General features: G+C 47.5%; 1 protein-coding gene across 6 annotated transcripts; it reads left to right on the plus strand.

The window, feature by feature from the left end:
• The first annotated feature begins 6,122 nt into the window (after positions 1-6,122).
• LOC144168945 (uncharacterized) lies at positions 6,123-26,091 on the plus strand. 6 transcript variants are annotated; one of them, XM_077697961.1, is made up of 5 exons: positions 6,123-6,379; positions 7,619-7,720; positions 9,139-9,249; positions 15,406-15,575; positions 25,886-26,091. In XM_077697961.1, exons 1-4 carry the CDS (start codon positions 6,162-6,164, stop codon positions 15,431-15,433), a joined length of 459 nt encoding a protein of 152 aa, XP_077554087.1. In that variant the 5' UTR covers positions 6,123-6,161; the 3' UTR covers positions 15,434-15,575; positions 25,886-26,091. The 6 variants fall into 6 exon arrangements, with proteins under 6 accessions (XP_077554087.1, XP_077554093.1, XP_077554078.1 ...); XM_077697967.1 differs by having other exon boundaries at positions 6,170-6,379; positions 7,599-7,720; XM_077697952.1 differs by lacking the exon at positions 25,886-26,091 and adding an exon at positions 18,735-18,774 and having other exon boundaries at positions 6,177-6,379; positions 7,592-7,720.
• The last annotated feature ends 1,079 nt before the right edge of the window (positions 26,092-27,170 follow it).

Consider the following 27,170-nt stretch of genomic DNA (forward strand, 5'->3'; position numbering starts at 1 on the left):
TTCCAGGACGCCATTCGACAAGTCCTGCCTGATGAAGATGGAATCATCAACATCAGTGATGACATCTTGGTGTCGGGACAAAACCTGGAGGAACACGACCGGCGACTCCGTCTGGTGTTAAATGCTCTTCAGACTGCTGGACTGACACTGAACAGCAAGAAATGCGTATTTGGCACCGCCAGCCTGAAGTTCTTCGGACATGTGTTCTCAGCAGAAGGCATCACAGCAGACCCAGCGAAAGTAGAGGCGGTGAGAAAGATGACACCTCCAAAGAATCCAAGTGAAGTCAGAAGCCTCCTTGGAATGATCAACTATTGTAGCAGGTTTATCCCTCGCCTGGCACATATTGTAGAACCGCTACGTGAGCTCACACATGCCAAGAATGTGTTTGAGTGGAGCAGCAAGGAACAAGACACCCTAGACAAGGTCAAGGAAGAGCTGGCTGCCAATCACTCACTAGACTACTATGATGACTGTAAGGAGACATACCTCATTACAGACGCAGGTCCCGATGGAATCGGTGCAGTGCTTGCACAAGAAAAACCAGGAAAAGGAGGAAAAGAGGAAACCAGCATCCTGGCCTACTACAGCAAAGCACTAACTCCGACAGAAAAGAGGTATCCGCAAATTGACAAAGAGATGCTGGCTATAGTGTCATCGGTGGAACACTTCAGAGTGTACCTCGCTGGAGGAAAGTTCACCATCAAGACCGATCACAAGCCTCTGGTCTCTATCCTGCAGAATCCAAGGGCGAAGCTGTCTGCTAGGCTCGAACGACTAAGCCTTAGATTGCAGCAATACGACTACGAAGTCGAGCACATCTCTGGCAAAGACAACCCAGCGGACTTCTTGTCAAGGCATGCACACGAAGATGAAGTGATGCCGCAAACAAAAGAAGGCAGAGCAACTCAACAGTATGTCCGTTTTCTGAGCAGGGTAGCTGTGCCAAAAGCTATGACCATGACTGAAGTTGAGACAGCCTACGCAGAAGACCCACTTATGCAGAAGCTCATCGTTGCCATCCAAGAGGTTGATAAGAAGGCATCTGAGAAAATGTGGGAAGAAACTGCCTTGAAAGCTTACGTCCACATTCGCCACGAGCTTACAGTGACCGACAACAACGTCATTCTTCGAGGCACAAGGCTTGTACTTCCAGATAAGCTTCAGAGGAGAGCGATAGAAATTGCTCACAGAGGACATCAAGGTATCGTAAAGACGAAACAGCTGATAAAGGAAAAAAATTGGTTTCCCGGTCTGGACAAAAAGGTGGAGGACCTGATCAGGGACTGCCGTGCTTGCCAGAGCACTGTTCCAAGAGACAAACCACCACCTCTTCAGATGACAGAACTACCTCCAGGGCCATGGCACACTCTGGCAGCAGATTTTGCAGGTCCTCTTCCCGGTGGAAAATACCTCTTGGTTGTGGTAGACGAGTACTCAAGATTTCCCATGGTCGCAACCTTGCCTTCGCTGAACACGCCCACAGTGACAGCGAAAATGCTGGAAATGTTTGCCATTCATGGAATGCCACTGAAGGTCAAAACGGACAATGGACCCCCATTTTTCAGCGCTGACTTTGCGAGCTGCATGGGAGCAAACGGAATAAAGCATCACAGAGTGACACCTTTGTGGCCGCAAGCCAACGGAGAGGCTGAGAGATTCATCAAAAACATAAAGAAGACTGTGAAAGCAGCAGCAATAGAAGGAATAAATTGGGAAACAGAGCTGCAAGAATACCTGCTCAACTACAGGGCGACCCCGCAAGGAACAACAGGTCTCTCTCCAGCGGAGCTTCTCTTCGGGAGAAAAATCAAGACAAAACTCCCAGGGGTAGCAACCGAAGACGAAGACAAACAACTCCGAGAAAGGGACACGCTCAAGAAACGAAAAATGAAAACATACGCGGACGAGAGACGTCATGCAGCTCCACACTCTCTTCAGGTGGGAGATCGAGTACTGTTAAAGCGCCCAGTGAGATTGGCCCACGAGTCGCACTACGACCCAGACCCATACGTAGTAACCCGCGTACAAGGGACTGCGATCACAGCAAAAAGAGCAGGGAAGAAAACGATCAGAAACTCATCATTTTTCAAAAGAATCGAAGGGTCCTCCGAACACACATCTGCGGAAGAGGACGCAATGGCGGGTTTCAGGACTGCTACAACTGCAGACGACTTCAGTGCGAGCCCTGGGGCCGACGACACGCCTGCTTCAAACGAAGACACCGCGAGACTTCCCGCCGAAGCTGAGGAGCCAGAAAACTCCGAGGGAGCCGAGGATTTACCACAGCCTCCACTTCAATCACCCCAAGCCGAAGCGGCGCCGCAGCTACGGTGGCCACGGCGTTCAACAAGAAATAAAACGCCGAGCCGGCTCATGGACTACGTCGTGGAGACACGCTAGGCGAACATTTCCAAAAGCACAAGAGGAAATGTGGTGTCTGACGGATAAACCAGACGGCGCCACCGTCCCTGGGCGTACGCTTGAAAACCGAAACCCAAACGAAAACACGGGCGGCCGGAGCGGGGCCGCGGGAGGCGCGCAGGGGGAGAAAGGAAGCGCACTGGCGCTAGGTTGTACGCTTGCATCTCGTCTTTTACAATAAACCCAGTATCCGTTTAACTGAGTGTTTTAATAAGAAGCAAGAACACTACAGTTTCAACGGAGCGAACGAAATGCAACGACCCGCCGGCGTGCGAGCCCTGCAGCGGCGCGCCAAACCAAGCCATCTTGTTTTGAATGCATACGAAACGCCATAGGAAATCGGCAAGAAGGATGCAGAAAGGAGAACCGCATTTTCGAATTGATTTTTCTACTGAAAAATTACGCCAACCTCCCCTCGCGGGAACCCTGGTGTGATGCGACGCTGAGGGGGGTTCAAGCGCAAGCGAAGAGCAACCGTCGACCGAAAGGCCGCCGGAGAGCGGCACACCGGTTATATGCGCAGCGCGCCCGAAGGAGAGGAGACATCGGACTCGGAGAGAGAGAGTACTGCACATGCGCAGCACCGCGCGCAGCGCCGTCCACCGGCGGAGTGAGAGCGCGCTGGGCCGCACACCCGCAGATGTTGAGAGTGTTCGCTCTCACCAGGGCACGCGCCGGCGCCAGTGCGTCTGCCGCGGCTATGACGCAACACAACCCAACACAATCCACTTTAATCCAATCTAATCCAAATCAAATCGAATCCAAGCCAATCCTATCGAATCCAATCCAATGCCCCTCGCGAGAGAGTGTTTGCTATCTGAGAGGAGAGGGGGTGAGCGGAGGAGAGTGCGGACACCGACGACAGACGCACGCAGGAAGGACAGGGCCGCCGACAAGAGATGCTCTCAGCGCCGCATCTAATAAAGTCGCTTATAACCATAGCGAGAGTGGTCGAAACATGGCCTAGGCTCCAGACTACAATTTGCGCTAGCAATGCGGCATTGCTTACAAACCATTTCAGTGTCCCTTTAAGAATACGCGTGATCATATCGTCCCTCGATCTACCTCGCGCGAACATGATCGAGGCTCGGACACCTTGTTCCAGTTCCGGAATTCCGCAGGCGCGCCGCGTTTCTAAGCGCGGGACACATGAGCGGAGAGGGACGCGAATGCGTGCACGTTCCACTCCGCAAACCGGTTCGGCGGCGGCCAGGCGCACGCATGAAGGCTACAGGACCGGCTAGACTGGGCGATGTGTGAATATACGCTTACAAGAGCATCGAAGGATGGCTCTAACCTGGCGAAACACTGTTCTGCGTGTGGTTGTACACCAATTTTTTTGCGAGGCTTCAGTTTATCAAAATTTCGGGACAAAACCACCAGAGAAGTTATAGAATCATTCCATATTAAAAGGTGTGGCGAACGATGTGTCAGCGCCTCCTCCCTCACTTTGACCGCCAAGGGAACTAATGCTTTGGTTTATGAAAGGTTGTGGCGCTGTTTCAGGTTTTTGGGTACTATATGTTTGGCGTGTGTTTTATATTTTTCTGCCGCATATGCCTCGGCCGCTGTTAAGTCTTGTAACGGTGTGTATAATTGGGGAGGGAATCCGACCACGTGTACTCTGGATGGACTCTATGCTGGATGGTATATATATGTGTATGTTTTTCAATAAACGAGTAGTTGCAAGCGCCGTGCTGTCTACGTCTTCCTTCGTCCCTGTTTTTTGAGCGCTTTTGTTTTCCACCAAGATGAACACATACCAACTAGCCCAACTTTCCGTTCTTCTGCAAAGGAGGAAAACGCGCGCGGCAACGCGTTGCTCTCCGCACATGTGTCCCCCGCTTTCAGAAGCCAGTATCAGTTGTCTCTCTTTAAGCGGGATTCACACGATGGAGGAACAGGCGCGCCGAGGCGGACGGATATGTGACGTCAACAGCACGTAACCGGATTATCCGGCCTGGCGGCGCATCCACACGTGCGGAGCTACGCGGAGTGACTAGCAGACGACAGCGCCGAGGAACAGGTTCCATTCCCCGCCGAGGGCCACCGCCGTCGAGCGAGAACATGCGGAGGCATTTTCTTTCGCGGAGCCTCCGCGGGCTATCCCCACCGAAGGGCGGAGCCTAAAACCGGTCACGTGAGCGGGTCCCGCGGGCCAAAAAGAGAGGGTTTCTCCGTCGTGTGAATCCTCCCTGTTGGTTCTGTGTGTGAATCCCGCTTTAGCAGCGGCTTGACTGCACAACGATCCTTTTCTTCCCCGCCAATATCCGCATTTCGTAACCGCCATTCCCATTCCTCCCTCGTTTACCGCCGCATTGGCTGCAGACCCGATTCTACAACGCTTACAAGTGGTCGCGACTCGCGGGAGTCGCAAGACGACCCGACGAGGCGCAGGCAGTTGGCGCGCCGCTCTCTCTACGCGGTGATCTCCGCTCTGTCGCTTTCTGCTCCACTATCGCTCGATCTGCTGACAGAGCGATGCGTTAATTCTCAGAACACTGCAACGATTTTATGATTTTGTCGACGCATGTTTCATTATTGCTCACGCAATAAAAAAAATGCATGGCGCCTCCACGCTACGCAATGCAGCAAGAGCCCCGCCGTAGTTTTGGTTCATAAAGTAGTAGTAGCACCTTTATTGGTAAGGAGGGCCAAAGGCCGGTTTAGGGAGGAGGAAAGGGGAGTAGGGGAGACAAATGCAGCGTCTTTTACAGGGACGTGGCAGCTTGCAGGGACCAGAGTCGACCCCAGCTACACTGCCCGTGCTAGGCCACTTTTGATAGCAAACAGCCCTATTTTGTGCGGTAGAGGTTTCTCCATAGTATGATAGTCTTCTGGGGTGCTTGTGGGCGCGTGGAAAGATGTAATGATGTCTGAGCGGTGTTGCGAGAAGAAGGAGCAATTCCGAAGGAGATATTTGGTTCATAAAATCAGATTTTATTTAGCGGTCAGCTCAGCTTAGGAACTTGATCTGCAAAGCACCATATGTTTACGGCAACACTTTGGAGCAGACGCCTGCATGCCTGCGCAGGATCCTAGCGGCTGAACAGTTTCTCAGACCAGTGGGGTATTGGTCAGACTGCGAGCAATTTAACAATCAGTTCCTTTCAAGCAACTGTTTCTGCACAGGTAATTATTACCTGTTTAAACTCCCCATCAATCTCGCCCCAATTACCCCGAAAATAGCGTAATATCAAATTGGGCTCTAGTCTGGGCGACTGGCAACAAAGAGTTCTCGAATGAGACAGAAAAAATTAATATATGACTCAACCATAACATAAGTCGCACAATTTAAAGTTGCAATATAAAATTGTAAGCAAGCCTAATCTTACCACAAACAAAAGTTAGTTTTGTTTAACTACATAAATACGGCAACATTGTTCTAAATACATATATTAAGTTCTGGCAACATGCAAATATATATATCTCAAAATATCAGTTGATGTATTTTATAACGTGCATATTATGTTAACAAACTTATAAGTTCAGATTAACTAAACTAAAGCCCGACATTGCACTTTTTGTTATGACAACAGAAGTTCGGCCACTATGGCATGGTTTTGATTGTTAAAAATCTGGCAACAGAGGAGTCGACGTTTCAAATGTTTCAAGTAGTATTAACTCTATGGTTTCAAGCGTTTCAACTTTTTCTTCCTCCATGATGTAGATAATCAGTCATTGCAGTCATTGTAGGCATTGTGAAGTTCCCACAGGTAACATTCATTACATATTGCATGCGTGCTTCTTCATTAAAGCTTTGGATCATTTCCTCAGCCAATAAAATGTCCCCTTTCCTTCAGGAATCAGTACTCGGCCAGATGTTTCAGCCATTCTGTGCTTCCTCTATTGATCGAGGTGCACCGGCCGTCTCTTGTTGCTGCTTGATCACCAAAGCTTGTAGCGCCCATCGTACGAGCGAGAATGCGTTGACAAGACGTGTCAGGGACAAAAGGTGAGTTGGGTGAGTGCGAGGCACTCTGGCGAGTCCAGCCCCGACCACCAACGCCAGCGTAGCCCTAGATTTTCCCTAGCCTGGCGCGTTTCCCTGCTCGCACTGCCCGCGCGCGGATACGCGTTGTTCAGAGCAACGTTTATCTACAAACGTTGGTTCAGAGCGGGCTACGTGCACGAGGTGCTGAGCAATTTATTTCATCCCAGAATTCAAGTCTTTATCATGACATCCCCCCAGAGACTGAACTGGCCCGTCACTTCGCCGGTCGGTATGTTGTCGTCACATGCCGTTGAAGTGTTCGGAACAGTCCAGAGCTAGCTGAATTCATTGTCAAATGTTTTTCTGGAAGGGATCCTGGCGTGAGCTGTGTTCGCGGACTCATGTGGTGTGGTTGCCGCATTCAAACGCAGCCTTCGCTTTCGTGTTGCGTCTTGGGTTGCGTGAGCTGGCAAAGCAAACGATACCACGGCTTTCTGATACTCAGGACTGCGTCTTCTCCTGAAATTTCATGCTTCACGTTTTGTGTGTGTGCGTGCGTGCGTGGAATGTTTCTACATTGGCGCTTTACCAGAGTATGAATAGATGGCGAACTAGCACATCGCCAGTGCAGAAAGCGTTGGATCAAGCAAATAACCCCAACACAGTCCTTTTTCTCAGTTCAACAGTGTCGTGCTTTGTACGTTGTAGTAGCAGTTGCAAAGCGTACGGCGGGCTTGTCAGCCGTGTATTTACTCAGTTGCCATTACGTGCAAACTCTAATTGCCGGATGCACTTTATTTTAGGCTGCGGTGGATGAAATTCGTATGCGGTAACAAACTGGCAGGCCTGGCGCTAGAATTTCGGCGCAACGGCGTAGGCGGCAATCCGTGATTTCATTTTCGGGCCTGGGCGATAGTTTTGTAGCTAACTTTCCAAAATAAAATTGCTGCCAGACCTTAACATTCAGTTATTTGCCAGCGCAACGTACGCTCTACTATCAAGGTAATTTTGTTGTGGCACATATTCTTATGATTCAGCGAGAGACAAAATTTGGTACTAGGTTGATGCTGCATTCCACCTGAACTGGCACTTGTGAGGGCACGTCACTTGATGCTGATTATTGATGTTTGTCCACTGGTGTGTGTTGAAAACAACACCTGGGGGGTTTAATTATCTTGCGCCCCCTCCACTATGGCACACCTCACAGCCCAGGTGTGGCTTTGGTATGTGCACTTTGCAGGCATGGGCCCATGTGTGCAGGGTTGGTGTAAGGAGGTGGTGGCGCCCATGCTCCAGGGGCATGCAGTGCCACCATGGGTCTGCCGGGAGGATGTGCAGAGGAGTGTGTTGTGCCAAGTTGGGGTAAGTGCAGGATGCTCTGTGTGAACCACTGTATTGACCTGTGGGAGATATGCATCTCAGGAGGATTGACAATGAAAGCGCACTTAGAACGTTCATGCTGTTGTAGCGGGCGTCTGAGGCCAACAGCGTATGTACAGTGGTGATCTCGCTAAGGGTGAACACGGGAGCGCGTGGCCGCCGGTACTATCAGTGCAGCCTACCGTGCCCAGCGCGAAGCATCACGCATGCGCTGTGCGTGCCGAGCGAGACTATGCTTTCAGCGCGCGCACTGCGTCATCGGAGCGTCTACGCGTCGTCTGCTATGTTTATCGCGCGTGTAGCGCTTGAGCTATCGGCCACTGTATGAATGAGTGGAAACTAGAATCCACATGAAAAATGTTTCCGTGTAAGCGGTAATTCGTTCTTCAGCTCCAATACAATGGTTTCGGCACAGCAGCGTAACTAGCCCACTTGTTTCAGACTCAATCGAAAGATCACGCAGATTTTAACAGCACTTAAAATTTTTGCAAGTGCTTACAAAAAGTCTTTTAAATGCACATATATATAGAAGCACGCAATTCAAGGCTTCGAAGGTGTTCACTCAAAGGGAGCACGCAGGCGCTACGACCTTCACTCAATATACGGGAGAAAACTATCATCCTTTACCTTTTTATATTTGGGCGTTTTCATGCAAGAATCCAGGAATCGTGGATCAAAGCAAGGTACTATTAGCAGACGAGACGCAACATAGCAGACGACGAGCAGACGTTCCGATGACGCGATGCGCGCGCTCAAAGCAAAATATCTCTCGGCCCGCACAGCGCATGCGTGATGGTTCGCGCTGGGCACGCTAGGCTGCTCTGATAGTACCGGCGGCCACGCGCTCCCGTGTTCACCCTTAGCGAGATCACCACTGTACTCTGGTTCGTACTCTTGTGACTGGCAGAAAAGACAGGATAGTGGATGAGTGGCCATCTAGCTGACAATTATATGTGGGAAGCTTGTTTTGGCTAACTTTGGCAGAAAGAGTATTAGGCATTTTGGAATGACGAACGCGTGTATTTTCACCTGTCTTAAATAGTGTGGTCTCGTTTACCATAACAAAGCGATGGAAATGAATAGCTGTTGCTTGTGCCCGATTATTCTATTGTGTCTCTGCTCTGCCATGGTAGCTACGTTTGAACCGAATGCTTTATATGTATGTCCTCATTCTAGACAGAACCACTTTTTTTTAGCAAGCTTGTAACAAGCAACCATCCCACGTAGTCAACGTTAAAAGTTTTCACATTTACGAAGTAGTGCTGCATTCTTGTAAGCTGCTATTTCTTATATGATTCTGGTGAAGTTAGGCTAATCTAGACAAGCTGCCTTTCAGGAGCATTGGACGTGTGCCCTGATGCAGTGTTATGTATCCCTTGATTTTGCTCTTCCTGCCGCAGGGTTTGCATGAGGAGAGAGCCCATGGTTGGGCCTGTTTTGGAAGAGTGCCTGGTGCTATGTACTACTGGAGCGGCAGCTGAAAACTCCCCCAAGAAAGTTGGATCTCCAAGGTAGGTGCGGACAGAGCTTGGAAATGTCAGTGCAGTTCTATCATTTAGTGTGCAATATGACTAAGATTTGCATAACAATGTGCAGACCCATACCTACTGGCTGGTTGTGAGTCCGGCAGTATGAATACATGTAGGCCTGTCTTGATGCAAAATGCGAGTGTGATTGTCAGTATGCTGAGGAAGAAAAAAAAAGCCTGATACAGACACAAATACACACAACTATAAGTTATGAAACCAGCTGGGGCATCAGATGGGTACGAGTAACATGGAATATTAGTTCACATAATTAAATGCTTCAATTGACATGTGGAGAGTGCAAACAAATTTTTTTGCTGCCTTTGCGCCATAAAAATGCACATACTAATTAAACACAACAGTGCACTAAACTAATTTATTTAATAGTGTTTGGGCTACTAATGACAAGACTATCATGTACTATCATGATAAATTGAAATACGAACAACGGTGCGCGTGGTTTTTATTTTAGTGTATGATCCACACTCTAAGCGAGAGGCTGTGCCTGCGCAGTAAGAATAAGCTACCAGAGGGCTTTCCCAACCTTATGCCTACTGCACACGCACGGCCCGTCACCAGGGGGTGCAGGATGTACTGAAAACCACGTACACTGTTGTTCGTATTTCAATTTATCATGATAGTACAAAATATAGACCATGTGTGCTTCAGTTTGACCTAACAAACATTTTTTAAAATCTACAACGAAAACTGACCTCATGTTTTATTAAAAGGGTTTAGTGTCCCCTACTTTAATGGCGCTCAATTTCCATATGTTGTGCACCATGCACAGTGTTAGTTGGGGAAGATACAAATCATCCGGTGAGCAGCTTCCAATGGTGTGGACATTGGCGGATCCAGAGGGGGAGCCCGGATGTTCTGACCCCCCCTCCCCCCCTTCCCCCCTCAATTTGGGAATGTACCCTCTAGAAGATGACCCCTCAGGTCGTAGAAAAAGCCTAGTTGAATATTTTTTTCTATTTCTTGTATTTCTGGTTTGAAATATTTCAGTGAATAAAAAAAGACTACTATCCTCATCCTCCTTTTTATCATCATCATCATCATCACTGGTAGAAGCTGACTCCCCCCTCACAAAAAACCTGGATCCGCCCCTGGGTGTGGAACAGGTTTCAGGCGGGAAATGGATGACCTTACTGATAATTTTGAATTCGGTAGAGGTATGAAGGCTGAATTCGGAAGTTGTTGAACAGTGGGTTATTGGCATAATGATGGTTAGAATCACTTGTAATTCTTAGTACTGGATTTTGCGATCACTTTATACATACGCAGGCAGGTTTCTCCTCAAAATTTAATACATACATTGGAAAATGGAATGCTGCGTGGAAAGAAAGTACAAAATTTGAAGTGTGGGTATGTCAGATTGCTCACAAACTTGATGCAGAACAATTAAACGCAGCTTAGAAAGACACCAAACTGAGCAGGTTGGTATTCTACTGCGCAAGACACATACACTTTAGAAGATAAAAAAAGATGACACATGCGCTTATTTTGTCCTTTTCTTCTTCTAAAGTATTTGTATTGTGCAGTTTTTCACTATGACATGCAGAGGCGAGTATCGAACCCACTGCATCATGAATCTGGTCTTTGACAGTGTAAATGCATATATCTAGGTATTGAAATGATGACGCTTTCCCTTGTGCAAGTTCTCTATGGTTATTTTAATGCTGACAGCAGAAGGTCTTCTCCATGAGCGAAACATAAAACGGGTCTTGTTAGCATTAATTGTTAGAACATTAGACATGAGCCACTTTACACTTGTAGTTCTATTTTGTGTTGGCAAGCTGTAGTTATGCTATTTTGTAATGGGCCTTTTCCCAGTAGTGATCTGTGCAAGCACTGCTCTCATACCAAGCACTTTTGTGCTGCCGGTCATTTTCAGCGGGTGCTCTTGGCAATGTAAACAAACAGGCACATTCTCAGCTTGCTGCTTGGAGAGCGGCTACTGCTTTTAGTGCCTCACCTTTCTTGTTCTCTGCTTTTCTGACGGCTCGCGGTAAGTTCTAATGTGCATACACACACACAAAAAAAGAAGCTTTTGAAGGAAAGAAGCAAACACGTGTGAGGCTGACCAGGCTGCAAGTACATGGCTACCAGTCGTGGAGTAAAAAAGACTAATAAAGTAGAGAAAAAGGCGCTTCATTTATGGCATATTAATCTGGATGTGCACCGGCTTTTGTGGCCTTCATCTGAATGGAAGGTACCATGAGGGAGAATATATTGAACAAGGGGGGTGTTTCAATTAAGCACAGATTTTTTTTTCTGTGTGAGATCTTTAAGGAGCATGCCTTCATGTGATTTTCAGTTTGCCTGATGGCCGCTATGGGGGCCGGTACTGGGAAGAGGTTCATTAGCACGCATTACCATTAAAGAACAATTAGGCATAAATAAGTTGTTAACATAAAAGGAAAAAAAATTGTCCAAGTTATGTGAAAGCTCGTTAATCTGAACTTCAATAACTCAGATTCATGGATAATTCGAACAGCGCGATTCAGCCCCGCCAAACTTCATGGAAGTGTATGTATAAAATAGCCCATGAAATTGAATGTATGTAGCGCCAAGGATAATTCAAACTACGTGCCACCGCACTGACGGCCAGAGATGTGCACCCGCTGCGTACATACTAGGCTGGGTCACCTCGAGAACAGAGCACTAAAGAATAGGGAGAACGTAGAATTGTAAGGAAACTTGCCACCACAAAGATACCAGTCAGCTTTGTCGAAAGTGGGGTCACCACCCCCATAGCGGACATTTTGGAAGACGTGTCCTTTGCAGACTACGCTGATATGCATGCAGTCGCAGTGGTGTATAGTGCTCTGGCCTATAGGCCACCATTTCTCCGGTCAGCAGCGCAGAACCTGTAGCTGCTGCTGACGGGAAGGAGGCAGAGGACGAAGCACCGGTGTGGCGGCCCTCTGCTGCGAAGTCGTGGCCAGATTGAATGCCACCCGTGTCTTGTTCAGAGTTGAAGAAAGTACAGGGAAGGCCTTCCATCACATTTGCTTGTTAAAGCAAAAAGTGCTGGCTGTCGCCTTTAATGACAAAAAGCAAACTGCAATTGGACTTTTTCAAGCATCAAATTGTTAGCACTTCCTACTAATTCCCAATTGCAGTGTATGTTGTTATTTTTCACTTTTGTTAGTTTGAACTTTTCTTAATTTACTCATACGACCTCCATTTGTGGTTTGAATCAGTGAGTTTGTACTGCACTTTGTCTTCTGCCTATAGATACTGCGGTGGAGATGCATTGTTATTCATAATGACTGTGGGATGATGGTCATGATGATTTTATAAGAAAATTAGGGGTAACATCCATAGTGGCATGATGTTTTATGGGTGCTTAATTTGCAGTTTGCACTACTTTCTATTATTCTAGAAAGATAGCAGATGGTAAGTGGCCTTTCTGTAACATCGTATCGTTTGTCTCAGTGAGTGATAGGACTGCAGTAAGTATGATTGATGTCTGCATTGCGGAGTGGACTGAGTGTCAAGATTTGGGCATACATTATGGATGCCTTGGTGGTCGTTATTAATCCATAGTTCTTTAATATGGCCGGTCCCACACATAAAATAAGGGATATGAGGTCACTGAGGAAGACCAGTCATACATAAGATGAGGGAGCTATGCCTCGGCTATGAGGCCTTGGGCCTCATTATGCAGGTGTTTGTTTGGCATGTAAAACCTCAAATATTAAAAATTGTTGTCATGCATAGGGTTATTGCAGTATTTGTAAGAGCTCCTCCAAAAAAGTATTCTTAGAAAGCATACCAAGAAAAAAAAAGGGTCAGTTGCAACTTGTAAACATAGTATCCTGCTCGAGAGGTCTGTTTGGCTTGGTTTTGCAAAGTACATACACACGTTTTATAAAAATAAGTTACCGGATGATTGGGTTCAGCCTGTCACACTTGTGCTGAAGCGCACACAGAGGCGGCTCTGCCAGCGTGCCATCCATGGCATGACAGAGTGACCAAGCGCTGGTGAAGCAGACGTTAAACCCTCGCCTACTCACGTGGCACCACGTTGGGGAGGCTTCAAGTGAGTGGATGGCGGAACTTTGCCGCCTCTCCTCACTGGATCACGTGGCGTGACGTTACACCTGCGAGACATGCGCTGCAGCGACTCAAAGGTCATTGCGACACGATGAATGACCTTCCGAGACAGGGCTTAGTAGAGCTTTCACTCTAAAATTGGTGTGAAATTTAGAAAGTTGCATCGATCACCTTCATTATACATTGGCATGACTCTTCCAGTTTTTAAACGTTACAGATATGTTGATTTATTAACCAAATGATTTAAATGGCTGCTTCACAGCCAGCCAAGGGGCCGAGATTTCCTTATGAAACTAATTTTATTTGCAGCATAATGAAGTTTTCCTACTGTAATGGACTATAGAAGCTGCGATAAGCTTGTATGACATGCAGATGCATGCGTAGCTATGAAATAATATGTGTGAATGGGTCTGGTGCGGCATGTTTGTTATTGTGTTTCAATTTTTAAAAATCATTTTTAGCTTGTATTCATTGTGTTTCAATTTCCATCATGAGCCTCGTGTGTGGCGAGAAATTTATCCTGTATTGCTCCAATCTAAAAAATACATATGCATATTCTCTGTTGCATCTTTTTTTTGTGATGCCAAAAGTCTTATATAATAGCTCAGGGTAGCTTTGTTCATGAACGGACAGAGTGGTGTACTCAAGATATATGTAGACACATTCTGACTGGCTTTTGAGATTGCGCAAGCTAGGGCATGCATGAGCATTGAGAATTCCACACTGTTGTCATGGGAAATGCCAAAGTGAATTGACGTACTGCTGTTCCATAGTTTTGTTGTTCATGTGGTGACAAAGGAAGAAGGTTTGCATACCGCTCTTGGTAAATTGTTACGTGGGATGAAAATTAGTGGTGGTGGTTTGAACTTGAGTTGTCGTAAGCTCAGCTCCAGCAGCTATGCCTAATGGAGGTTAATTAATGAGAGCATTATCAGTTAGTGTGGCGGATAAGGCTGCTAGTAAGGGTAGTTCAGCAATTAGGTTTTGAATTTGAAGTGGCCTTCAAAGTATTTGAGTCTATATTAATCGCGCTATCAGTGTTACTGCGCGTCTCCTACCATCACAATGGGTTCTTGTGCTGGTGCCAAAAAACTGCATGAATCTTATTAAAGAAAGAATTGAGACAAGAACTGGTCTGCTGGTGTGATTGGAGTCGTTCCAACTGAAGAGAAAGTACTACCATCAGCGCCAAAACAATAGAATACGCATGTTCATGGTTATAGTGCATAACCAGCATACATATACGTCCCCATTCTGTGGTGGCATTCACGTTAAAATTTCGTTTGTCATGTACCACTGGTGTATCCATGATTTTATTACGGGAGACGTTCTTCAATGTTTCAGCAGGGTGGCCCATTCCCGCACCAAAGCTCATGGCATATGCATAAGCTTGTGAGCATCCCAGGAAAAGTTGGATTTCTCCCACTCACATCTGCCTATGCCACTATGTTGTACCACTAACGCCTCCCCCCACCCCCAGAACAGACTACAGCATATGCACATGATAGCGCAAAACAACCTGCACCACTCAAGCCAAAGTTTGGGTTATTCCTTGTCTGCTTTGAGGAGTGAAACGGTAGTATTGCGTGTTAAGTGATCACCTTCCTTAATGTGAAATGTCACAGTCTTCTACTTCGAATCTGAGCTCCATTAAATTGTGGAATATAAGGGCAGGGCCCACATTGTGTGGGCAAGTAAGCCAAGTTACCTTTTTCATACCTATGGCATGTTCCCAGAGCCAGTCATCAATGTGACAACTAGTTTGTACAGTGTAGGACTTGGCTGTTTGCCATAGACATTGGTTGGCTGGAAGATGCATAATAAGCTGAGGAGTTTTTTTCTAGCTTTATACAACCTTAAGATCTTCATTGCACGTTTCATGAATGGCTCGCGAGTTTTGCCCCCTGAAGCCTTAATGAATTCCTACTTCTCTCTTATACGAGTTGATTTGTGAATTATGATCTTGTGTTTTGGGCTCAAATGATTTCTGGCATACAGCAGCTCACTGTGGGGGCAGATGTGTTCAGTCTGGGCTTGCACGAGTCCTGCCTGTCACGAAATTTGATGGTTGTGCAGGTGGAGGGATGCCGTGCACCTCCAGTGAGGGCTGGTCCTCTTCAGCACTGCTGGGGGGGCTGCTGAAGATGGGGGCATTGCCTCCATGAGACACTCCCAATGATGCACCACAAGCCTTGCTGCCAACAGGAGAGCCTCAAAGCAGCAAAGAAGCAGAATGAAGGAGTGCTGTGAGTGCTTCTCAGCCGGTGATTCTTTTGTGCCCTGACAAATGCATGACTTGACAAATTTAGCTGTTGTTTCAGCAGGTTCACAAAACAAAGCCTACCCTTGTTTTCAGAGAACAGCTCTCCCTCGCTCTTTGTTTAATACCGTATTTACTCGCGTAATCCTCGCACTCGCGTAATCCTTGCACCTCTAATGTGAGCCACCAAAACTTGGATTTTTTGGTTCCTCGCATAATCCTCGCACCCCCAACTTCGCAGCGGCGAAAGTTGCCTGCTCGCGAAACCAGCATGGTGCACGCGCTCTCCAACGCGCGCCCTCCCCCGCCGCATCTCCGTTCGGCGGAGAACGCTGTGTATCCAAGGCCATCCAGGCACCCTAACAACCTGCATGGCTACTCCCTAACAGGAGCCCTAACACACTACTCACACTGTCCTTGAGCCGGTTTCGCGCATGTTTCGCGTGCGCGCAACTCGACGGTGTTCGCGCAGCCCGCTGTCGTGTCGTCGTGTCGCCGTCGTGGTCCCGTCGTTGAGCGGCAGCAGTCAGTGAGTCACCCGCGTCAGTGGTGGATAGCTCGCTCCCATTTTGAGAACTTTTTGATATCTTTGTTTTGTGCTTGGTGCCGCTTCGCCATGGGGAAGAACGCTAGCTACACTACCGCTTTCAAATTGAAAGCGAAAGAGTACGCGATCGAACACGGTAACCGTACCGCAGGCAGGCACTTCGGCGTCACCGACTTCAACGTGCGTTACTGGAGTTGGGCACGCACATACGACGACGAGATAGGGCGCGCGCCAGAAAGCAAAGGCGGCAATTTCATGATCGCTGATCGACGGGAGACTGTTTACGTTGTAAATAATGAAATAAAAAGAAATAGCTGCTGTTGGCAACACTGAGCTTACATATACAAAAAACGACCGCTAAATTTAGCAGGATTGGCATAAGGCAAATTGGCAACACTGTGCACCGAAATTTTTTTCCCCGCGTAATTCTCGCACCCCTACCTTTGCATTGACTTTTCCGAAAAAAAAGTGCGAGGATTATCCGAGTAAATACGGTATATGTAAGAGTCAGACCACCATGAACTGTGCACACAGGGGAATGCCTCCTGTGCTGTGGGGCCCTGGCAGTGTCTAGACAGACACAGTTTGCGTACAGTCATACTGAACAAAGTGCACAACTGAGGGGATTAATACAGGCTCACTACATCGCTGACACTTAGCGAAAACTGTGTTTATTTATTTTATTTATTTATTTCAATACCTTCAAAGCCCAGAGGGCGTTACAGGAGGGAGTGGTCACTGGCATTATCACCAGAAAAAAACAAGTGAAACAAATCATTGGGAACAGCCACAACAAAAACAATAGTGGACAACAAAAATGCAAATAGCATACACAACAGAGTCAATAGCATAAATGCAATTACAGTTGAACCCCTTTATAAGAGACACGTACCGGGGAGCAGTTTCTGTCTCTTATACGAGATGTCTCTTATAAGCAGGGTACCATGTTTTCACTTACTAATCAGACCCTAGTTCAATGTGGGCACCGTATAACTAAAATAAGCTCAAAAGAACGCTACAGCATGTTTCAAAAGATTCATTCTAATTATTGTTTGGTCCCAGAATTTATGAAACTTTGTTTGCTTCATGACTGTATTTACACTGTTTTTTACAACCTATTCTGCAAGCTTTTTTTCCTTTCCTTGTTTGTGGAAGATGAATCGTAGATGTTGAGTTCACAAGCCTGATGAATAGCCAGAGCGCAGAGCTTCTTCCGCTGTGTGCTCAGGCTATTCATTACGCTTGCAGGACTCAACGTCTGCAGTGCTTCTTGATTGGGAGCTACGCGAGTAGGAAAGCCCGCATGTGTGACCGCGCTCCATACAATGAACGGCAGTAAGCTTCAACTACTTCTGTCAGTTGCATTTCCATTGGCAGGGCTTCTCATCGTCATTTCATAGCTGACTGAACCACTTTGTGCTTGCTGAAGTTATAATAAATAGCGACTGCAGGCGTCTGTCGTCCACCTGTGTTTCCAGAATGGAAGCAACTGTAATTAGTGACTGGTGGCACTGCATCTGAAGTTAAAATGTCTGTTACAAGCGAGATTATCGATTAAAGTTCAGGAATGACTTGTCCCTTATAACCAATCTTCTACATCCGATGTCTGTTATAAAAGAGGTCAATTTAATGGGAAAGATAGGGCAGCCAACCATGTGGGTGAATAGTGTCTCTTATACCCATTTGTCTCTTACATCAGTGTCTCTTATAACGAGGTTCAGCTGTATAAGGAACAAAAGTAATTTTCGATGGCAATCTTAAATGAAGATACATCGATTATACTAGCTATTGCAGGGGGCAAGTGATTCCATTCGTTAGCAGTTTTGGGAATGAAAGAGGCAAAAAATAAGTTAGTGTTGTAGTGGGGAATGTATACCTTATGGCGATGGTCAATACGGGATGATACATATGATGGCGCAGAAAGAAGTTCAGTTTTGAGGTATGCGTTTGAAAAATAAATTTTATGAAAGGCTGACAAACGGGCAATTTTTCTGCGTAGGGCTAGGTTGGGAAGGTTTAAAATTCGTTTCATAGCAGAAACACTAGATGTCCGAGCATAGTTAGGAAGGATGAAGCGTGCACTACGATTTTGAACCATTTCCAATGTGTTAATGAGATAATCATAATGGGAATCCCACACCGAACACACGTACTCAAGTTTAGGCCGAATTAAAGTTTTATATAACAGTAGTTTAAGCCGAGAAGGCGCCATAGAGAAATCACGTCACAAGTACCCAAGCATATGGTTCGCATTATTAACAATAAAATTTACATGAAGTTGCCAAGAAAGGTTGTTGGTGATATGAATTCCTAAATATTTGTATGAAGCAACAAGTTCAAGTTTAGAGCCCTGGATATAGTAGTCGTAAATATTGGAGGTATCAGGTGGAAAAGGAATTAAGGAAACAATACCAAAATTTCCAAACAACCCATTAAGCATGTGCCCACCTAGTGGGGGGCACATGTACCCTTCTAGCAGGCACATGTGGCCGGCACATGTGCACAGGTCTGAAGTGGTGAAACAGGGCACCACCCCAGCCCCTTCTCTAATCTCTTTCCTCAAAAGGAGGAACATTTCTTTGTTTGAAATGCCTGTAGGCGGCCGATGAGGTGGTGTGGCCGAGCCCACGTTTATTGATTTGATTGATTGTAGGGTTTAACGCGCCGACGCAACGCAGGCGATGAGGCGCGCCGTAGTGGAGGGCTCCGGATTAATTTTGACCACCTGGGGATCTTTATCGTGCGCCGAAATCTCGTACACACGGGCGTTTTTGCTTTTCGCCTCCATCAGAAAAGCGGCCGCCGCGGCCGGGAATCGAACCCGCGACCTCGTGCTCAGCAGCGCAACGCCTTAGCCACTGAGCCACCGCGGCGGGTCCACGTTTATTGAGGTTGCGCTGGTTGTGCCATGGTCAGGACGAGGCGAGTAGAACCGGGGTGCTGTTCCAGACCGGGGGCCGAGTGCTGAGTGTCTCCGTCCCAGCTGGCCAATCTGCCAATGACAGGGGTGAGACAGCTGCGCATATTGCGGAGATTTGATACCAATTTGTTTTCCTGCGCCAGGTTGCTCCAAAAGCTTGAAAATTACAAAAATTGTACCAAACTGCTCCAAAACAGTCTGGGAGCCAAGGATTTTAACGCTCCCGTCAGTTCCAGTGTGGAAAAATGCTTACTGACGGCATAATTTTCCAGCACCCCCAAGGTGATGCTGGTTGTAAAGGTTTAATTGATTGATCGATCATTCCACAAAAAACCTGCATAAAATTGTCCCCGAGGTAGTTTTTTTCGAAAGTCACTATGTCGGGTTGCACATGTTATATTCTGTGCGTTTTTAAAATTCTCCTATCAAAAGCCATTTCCAAGTCCTGTAGAAAAAAATGCTGAGGTGTCAAACCGCTTGTGCAAGTTATGAAAAAACGGCAATTTTTCGAGCGCCGTATCAACGCAACGACACTACTGGGCGCCACCATTTTGGTGTGGTGAAGATTTGAAGGAGGAGGAGGAACAACTTTATTAAGTCAACAATCATTAAGTTTTATTATTAAGGTTTGAAAACATGGCCGCCGGGCGAAGCAGTTCCTTGTGGTTCAGACAGAGCGCTCTTCGCCGATTTCTACCTTGGTTTTAGTTATGGGGGTGGCTGGGTCTACATTTAGTCTTTTGATCGGTTGGGGGAACGGGCGCGACTCAAAAGACGGGAGCTCCTCAAAAACGGCATGGCGCCCGCGAATTCGCCGTGTTTCGGCCTTGAGTGTGAGGCCGGTACGTGCTTGAAGTGAAATTTCGGACTCATTGCGGTGTTATAAAACGCTAAGTAATTGCTGCCTTTCCCAGCGGAATTGCGAGCGACGGGAATGGGTGCATTGACGCTGCAGAAGTGGCGGCGCAGGCTACATCGCCGCAAAATGTTCAAGCAGTGTTCGATAGCGGGACGGGCTATTATTGCACGCTAGTAATAATGGTTCATCTATCTGAAGTCAAATTTATTGCCAAAAGGGAGGTGGCTAAACATACCAACGTTACTCAGATTACGATCATAGTGAACATGCACCTTGGGGATTGAAATGGGAGGGCTGGTGGGGTGCGACGACTGTGACCTCGCTTTGCGCAGCTTTGGCCGTGGCTCTACACTTGTGCGTGAAGACGAGTCTGGGATTACAAAAATAACAATTTCAGCATTCATATGATAATAACAATGCCTTACAATTGCTTAGTTTTTCAATTCGACATTATCAATGATAGAGCCTAAGAATTTAAAAATGGCTAGTAAAAAGGTAGCGCAGTTCGTACCTTGTGATACTCTGGTAGAAAAACTATTGAAAGGCTGTTTCAGTGTTACGTACGTTCAAAACCGATTAAAAAGTGCACTTTCCCCCCGTGAGTTGCCAAAAATTTGATTTTTTAGGCTCCTAAGGTGACATAATAAATGTCGCTCTTCTGCTCCAAAATAGATATTTCGCTGCTCCAAAAGCTGCTCCCAAATCTGATTCAGCTGTCTCACCCCTGCGATGATGATGGTGGCACTGAAGAAGGTGATGATGATGGTGGCGCTACAGGGCTCCTCGCCAAGCGCGGAGCGCGATAGAGAAAACTGAGCTGGTTGTTGTTTTGTGTGCAGTACTGTACGTTAAAGCGGGGGGGGGGTTGGCGGTAGGAAAAGCACTTATCGAAGTTCACAGGCACATGTAATGTTTGTCCGTAGGCAGTCAGTGGTCTAGTGGCAGGGGTTGAGTAAAGGGCATGGTCCTGGTCGTCGGCAAGGTAGCGTCCGGGTAAGGGGGCAACCTCTGGTGGTCGAGGCTGGGAGGGAGTGTGGCCGCGGACGCGTTGCGGGGTGCGAAGCGGCTGCTGCAATTGATGGTGCAGCGTGGTGTAGCAAAATGACGACCGCAGTGTGGGCTTGACTGTGCGCCAGTGTGGGGTCTGTGGCTTCGTCGCTGACTCGGCTGCTTTCGCAACCGCGGTGGGAGGTGGCAGAGCGGAGCCTTGCAATGATGAGCTGCGCTTGAACTCCCATGATGTCGGATCCACATCCTGCAAGCTGGTTTCGTCTGTTTGATTTGTAGATAGACGGCTGAGCTTCGGTTACTGCGTCTACCTAACACTGTCCTGGAGCAGGGAATCGGTCGATGTCTGGGGACCAGCGTTTGATGCGTCTCTTGATTGCATGGGGTCATGGGATACTCCTTTCGGCAACGGTTGTTGGGAGGGGCGTCCCACAATCTTTGCTCCGGTATCGCCATCGTAGCCAGGGTGTGAAGATTGTCAATAGCAAGCTGATGTGCTTCGAAGGGAGCTTCGACTCCTGGAGTTCTCGATCTGTCGTTGGCTGCTGGAGGCTGTTCCACCTGAGGCGAGGAAGACGGCTGTCATACACCAAGAGTACAGCACTCATGAAGATCGCTCTCTCTCTCTCGTGCCGTGCAGAGAAGTTTCGCAGCCACGAGCGGCAAAGCAGTCGACACTTGCTGGGGTCGGTGAAGCCGACGCAGCAACCTGTAGCGTTGCGGCATGGAGGTGGGCGTGTCATCACAGCCATCGCTGTAGTATTAAAATATACTGTTTAAGACGCCATAGTGCTTAAGGGGCCCTGGAACAAGCGACATAGGTGGCAAAAAACAAAAACAAAAAAAAGCCATTCCTTGAAAAGGGTGTGATCAGGTGGGCAATTTGAGAAAGTCATGACAAATTATGATTGGCACCTTGCACTACTTCCTCTCTATTATTTTTATGCTTGGTTTATAGGCCGTGCAAGTTATTCGCTTGCAGTTTAATTAGCCATCCTATGTAGCAGGTGCTCCCTGCTCTTCTCTTAGACATAGACGTGTCGCGAAAAAGAAAAAAAAAGATTAGCCATCCTATGCAGTAGATGGTCCCTGTTCTCCCCTAACTTAGACACAGGAAAGGAAAAATAGGCACCTTTTTGTTTGCATGTACCCTTTGCCACAACTGCCCTTGCTCTTGGGGCACCTTTGAAAATAGGGAACCCTCGCGCACCTATTGGAACTTTGTGCAACAGCCCTTTCCCTTTTCAAACATCTGGAGGTAGCGAGCTGCAATGCTGAAGGTTTCCAGTGTACATTGTGCTGGTGCACAGGGCTTCTTGATCTTGAACAGTGTGAAAAAAAGGCTGGCTTGCATTCTTGTCACCTTGATTGGCCAGCATGAGTCGGGCCTCCTCAAAACATAAACACAAAGTAAGTTCAAGCCATGCTCCCCGTTTGCAAGACCGTGCAGCAGGCCCTTGATCTGATTGCATCAGCAACAACATACTTCAATCGGCAAAAATATGCTACTTTGTCTTCTGCAGTCCTGCTTCTCTATGGAACAGAAATGATACTGAAGGACTTGAGTCGAGAGCAAATCTGTTTGCAAACGACATGCTCAAAGCCATGAGAGCAAGGTTTGCTGGCTGCAGTCAACAAATGGCGACTGCTTGCGACCCAGGGTTCAAGAACATCTTTTTCACTGGAGCTGCCCAAGGAATGGTTCATTTGGAAATTGTGCAGACTGAGCTGCAGAAGTCAGCCCCAGCACCCTGTGATTGTACGGAACCCTCAACAGCTGTGCCATCAACAAATGAGTGCAGCACTGGCATATGGGAAACGATTGAAAAGCTGGCAATGTCATCGGGACAGAAGCAGCTTCATGCCTCCAGTAGCAGCAGGGAGCTCTGGCAGTATTTTCAAGAACCGACTTGCAGCAGGAATGAAGATCCACTGGCGTATTGGCGAACAAGTGGGAAACAGAAGCACCCCAGCGTGAGCACCCTGGCCACGCAAGTGCCGAGTGAGAAGCTCTCCACTGCTGAAAACATTGTCGCAGCTCGACACTGCCTCCAGAACACAGGCAGCAGCTCCTCCTTCTGCATGAGAATTTGTGAACAGGGGTTTCAATAAACATGTGTGGCTGCTGAATATTTGCCCTCCCATTCCATGGCTGTATATGTTGCAGTGACCACATTGGAGTGAGCCACCATTCATTGCTCCTAGGTGTTTGACCATTGGCACTATTTGGCCATTGTTTGCACTACTGGACATTGTGTGACATCACATTATAGTAAGAAAAGAAAAACTCCAAACTGCAAGCTGTGGCTCTAAGTGCATACAGATCACTTGGGCACCTCAAACTCAAAGCATACTCAAAGGCGCCGCAAACTTAAAGTTAAACTTTATTTTGCTCCAAATGTACATAGACCATTTGAGTAATGGCCAGAAGGGACTCTGTTCTTGCCATGGGATTAGTCTAGTTGCCCAGTATGCAATTGTACCCTTAACTTCTGACACAAACCCTTGGTCTGTCTAGCTAGGGCGGCCCACGTATCCCCCTAGCAATTAGACGAGCACCCCCTATGTCTCCCCAGCATCTGCCTGGCTCGGATGCTCGGACAAGAATGCCTATTTTTGCTAAAGTTCGGCTTTATAAAACCTCGGCATCTTTCCCTCTCAGAGTCTTCTCTACCTGCATAGGGGAGGGCCTAGGTTTGCGCGGATAGCTGTTGCTCATAGTCACCTGCCAGTCAATTACCTCTCACAGTGTATGGGCGTAATGCATGTACCTTACATGTGCAAGGGAACAAGCAGTGCTGAGAACACGTGCCTTGTGCTGCTGAACACAAGGGTGCGGGTTAAATTCCCGGCCGCGGTGTCCGCTTTTCTCATGGAGGCAACGCCCGTGTGTTCGAGATTTCGGTGCACATCAAAGGTCCCCAGGTGATCAAAATTAATCCAAAGCCCTCCACTATGGCGCGCTTCATTGCCTGTGTAGCATCGGTGCATTAAACCCTGCAATCAATCAATCGAGAGAACTCGCCAACTCCGGGGGTGGGTGGCAGGCAAGACACCATGCGCAATGAAACTCACCTGCCACGGCATGATCAGCACAAAGATGACCGCCTGACAAACTTTGCCTTTCTGCATGGGAAGCGGTCACATGGCACGTGGACTGTGGCGGGACGATGCATGATGGTCGTTGAGCTAGTGGCGGCAATAAAGTGTTTATCCCTCCCCCTGCGAATTACCCAAACTCGGAGGGGCTTGTGTCACAAGGGACACGCTAGCTCAGCGAGCATCTTTCGCAGACATTCCGCCGCCCAGAGATTCTGTGAATAATTCAACACGCCAGTGGTGCAGACAGTACAGTAGCTTTTTTTGTGTTCCCACCGCGGAGCAAGAATATATAATAGGAGAAATGGCCCATTGCGGCAAGTGCGGTCGAGCGACCAGAAAATGTCACAATGAAAATCAAGGCGACTGAATAGCTATTTTGCTGCCAGAGGAGAGGGTAGCGGCACCTGATGGACGAAATGATAGCGGCCGCAATTCATTCCGTGGCTGCACAGTGAAATGCCAATCGTGGCAGCAGTGCAGTTTTTTTTCACCTGCAGCAGATGCCGCTAGCTTAACCTATGATGAGGGCTTGTGACATTATCTGGCCGCACTAGGAAGCCTCATTTCTCCTCCTGTCTTGTTCTTGCTCTGTGCTTCCAACACAAGGCAAATCCGTCCAGTGACTGGCCTTACGAATGGCCCTACAAGTCTTGCAAATGAAACATTAAGAGACGGTGGGAAGGAGAAAGATGGAAGTACATAGTCTGTGTGTGCACAGATGATTAGAGTGATTAAGTAACTTTGAGTGCGGCGTGTGGTCTACAACTGTTGGCAGCATGGTGTTCCCCTAGACGGAGCATGCCAATACTCCATCCATCTCTTCCAGCAGCTAAATGAAAACGGCCTTAGTGTTCGCTTCTAATAGCCCTGTTTACTTGTAGGAGTGCTAGGAAACGAAGCCGCTGACAGGTTGGCCCCGCAAGTACTGCCAGGCAAACAGCAATTTTAAAGCAGAACATTACCGAACATTTTAGGTCCATTTGGGCTCCACATTTACAGCATTGCGTTACACATCAGCTGTGTCCCACGCAGGGTGTAACAGGTGACATCGGACTTTTTTTTTTGTGGACTGGCCAGAACATGCAATGACTCCATTGCATTTTCTGGGCAGGAAGCAATGTTTAAGGAACTTTAAAGGAGAGCCGCCTCACATTCCTCCTTTGTGGGACATGCTCACGCTGTACCCAAATAGACGCTGGATCGTAGACAAGACATCTTGTGCCTAGTCCTCCCATTTTTTGAGAAGACAAACTTTTGTGATTCTTGATTTGCCGACAGTGGTTTTAAAAAGGTGCTGTATTTTTACAGTGCCAAACGCATCAGACCGGACCGGCCAACCAAGCCCTCTCCTTCTACTCCGGCCACTCTCCCCCAATCTGTAACCTTCCCAGCACTTTAGTCACGTGACCGGTTCATCCCGGCGCGACGCGTGGTGGAAAGTGGCAAGATTGGCAAAACGTGCTCCGCCGCGAGCCTGAGTTTTCCGACGCTGGCGGGGGTGCCCCCTCTTTCGGTTATCTCAAACATAGGTTGCCTTGGCAACCAGGCACAAGCCACTCTCGAAATTAGTTACGGTTGCGTGATCCCGGTTCAGCTCGGGGCCCCACCTTGCGAAATCTAGGCTCTGCAGGTGTACCAGTCGCTCCCATTGGGAAGCGCGCGATGCGTTTGCCATTGTAAAAATACAGGAGGCGATGGGTGTACAAGCTTCATCGCCAAGGGGGCAAGCTGCAACAGGTTATGGGTATGGTGAAATGCCTATACATATTTATTGTGTCAGTTTTATTTTGGGGGGTTTCTACTGCGTGAACTTAATGTGCTTTGAGCAATGCTCATTTCCTGCACGCCTCGTTTTTGCAGGTCCATTCTATCTGGACACCCTGAATATATTCATCAGGATTGCCATACTGCTTGCCACTGGTGGTTCGCGGGGGAAGCGAAAAACGAGCACGGTTTGGGAGATGCAGGCAGCAGCTGCCGTCTTGACAAAATTCTGCACATTTCAAGCAGGAGTCTGGAACAGGAGCCGTAGCATTTAGTTATGGAACGCTGCAAATAAAGGACGAGTTCCCGCAAAATAGGCCTGGCCAGTGAAATTTCTAATGCTCTTACCTGGAGTTTGGTGCGGGCCTTATAGCACCCTGAAAAAAATGTCGTGGCCTAAGTCATTAATTTTACATTGTGGGTAGCTAAGGTTTTTAGCAGTAGTTGGGGGAAAGTCCAATCTAGCTGAAGGCTTGGTGAGAAAAACCTGTCATTAGAACCAGCAGTCAAGTTCTACTTCAAACAATATTCCTTACTGTTCCAATTCTTTTTGTATTAGGTTTGTGAGCATGTGTCAGGAGAGGGGTGTTTGGATGCGTCGACACAGTTGGCAAAACGGTCTCCTTGTTGCTTTTGTATCACAGCTTGTGTGGTGTGAGCAGTAGTGACCGTGTGAACTTTAAGAAACGAATTGTACAGCATGACTACAATGTTGGGGAACATCAGGACTTCAAACACTCTGACTGAGGTTGCAGGAACCTCTAAAAACTAGATAAACTGGAGCACAGTGCACATGCTTGCGAAAGAGAGGAAAGTGAATCTGAGCCCTTATTTGCAATCATTGATAATACAAAGAAATGAAGCTAACTTTGAACCAAATCAAGCGTTATGTTCCTCTGATTTGTTCGTAATGCCTATGACCCATACTTGCGTAAACATGCCTCCGTGTACTGACTGTTTCATCATGAACAAGGCTCCTATGTGGAGCCAAGGTGTCCGATTCCCTTGGATATTCTGGTCGACGTTTTTGTTCTCTGCTGTCACCACGGTATAAAGTAATGCACCTAACGCAGTTATTGTACTCAACCACGGCAATTTGTTGCACATTACTGCCTGAATGAAATAAGGGGTGTTGTGAGGCATGCTATTCCCCCCCTCAAAAAAAGGCACACACAGGTGTGGGGCAGTGCCCCAGCTACGCTTTACTCGTGCTGTTCTCCAATTTTGTCTGTTCTGAATATCTGGTCTTGCACCGACATTTCGTAAGCAGATTTGTAGATACTGCTCTCTGCTGACTTAATTGGCAGCATGTTTTGGCAGTGTCAAGATATGCATAACAGCGGTAACGTTTGCAGGTATGGCAATGTGATTATACGGTGCT

This window comes from Haemaphysalis longicornis, unplaced genomic scaffold (assembly GCF_048455015.1).
Source record: "Haemaphysalis longicornis isolate Haplotype H1 unplaced genomic scaffold, Haemaphysalis longicornis Haplotype H1 scaffold_1, whole genome shotgun sequence".
NCBI classification, from domain to species: domain Eukaryota; kingdom Metazoa; phylum Arthropoda; class Arachnida; order Ixodida; family Ixodidae; genus Haemaphysalis; species Haemaphysalis longicornis.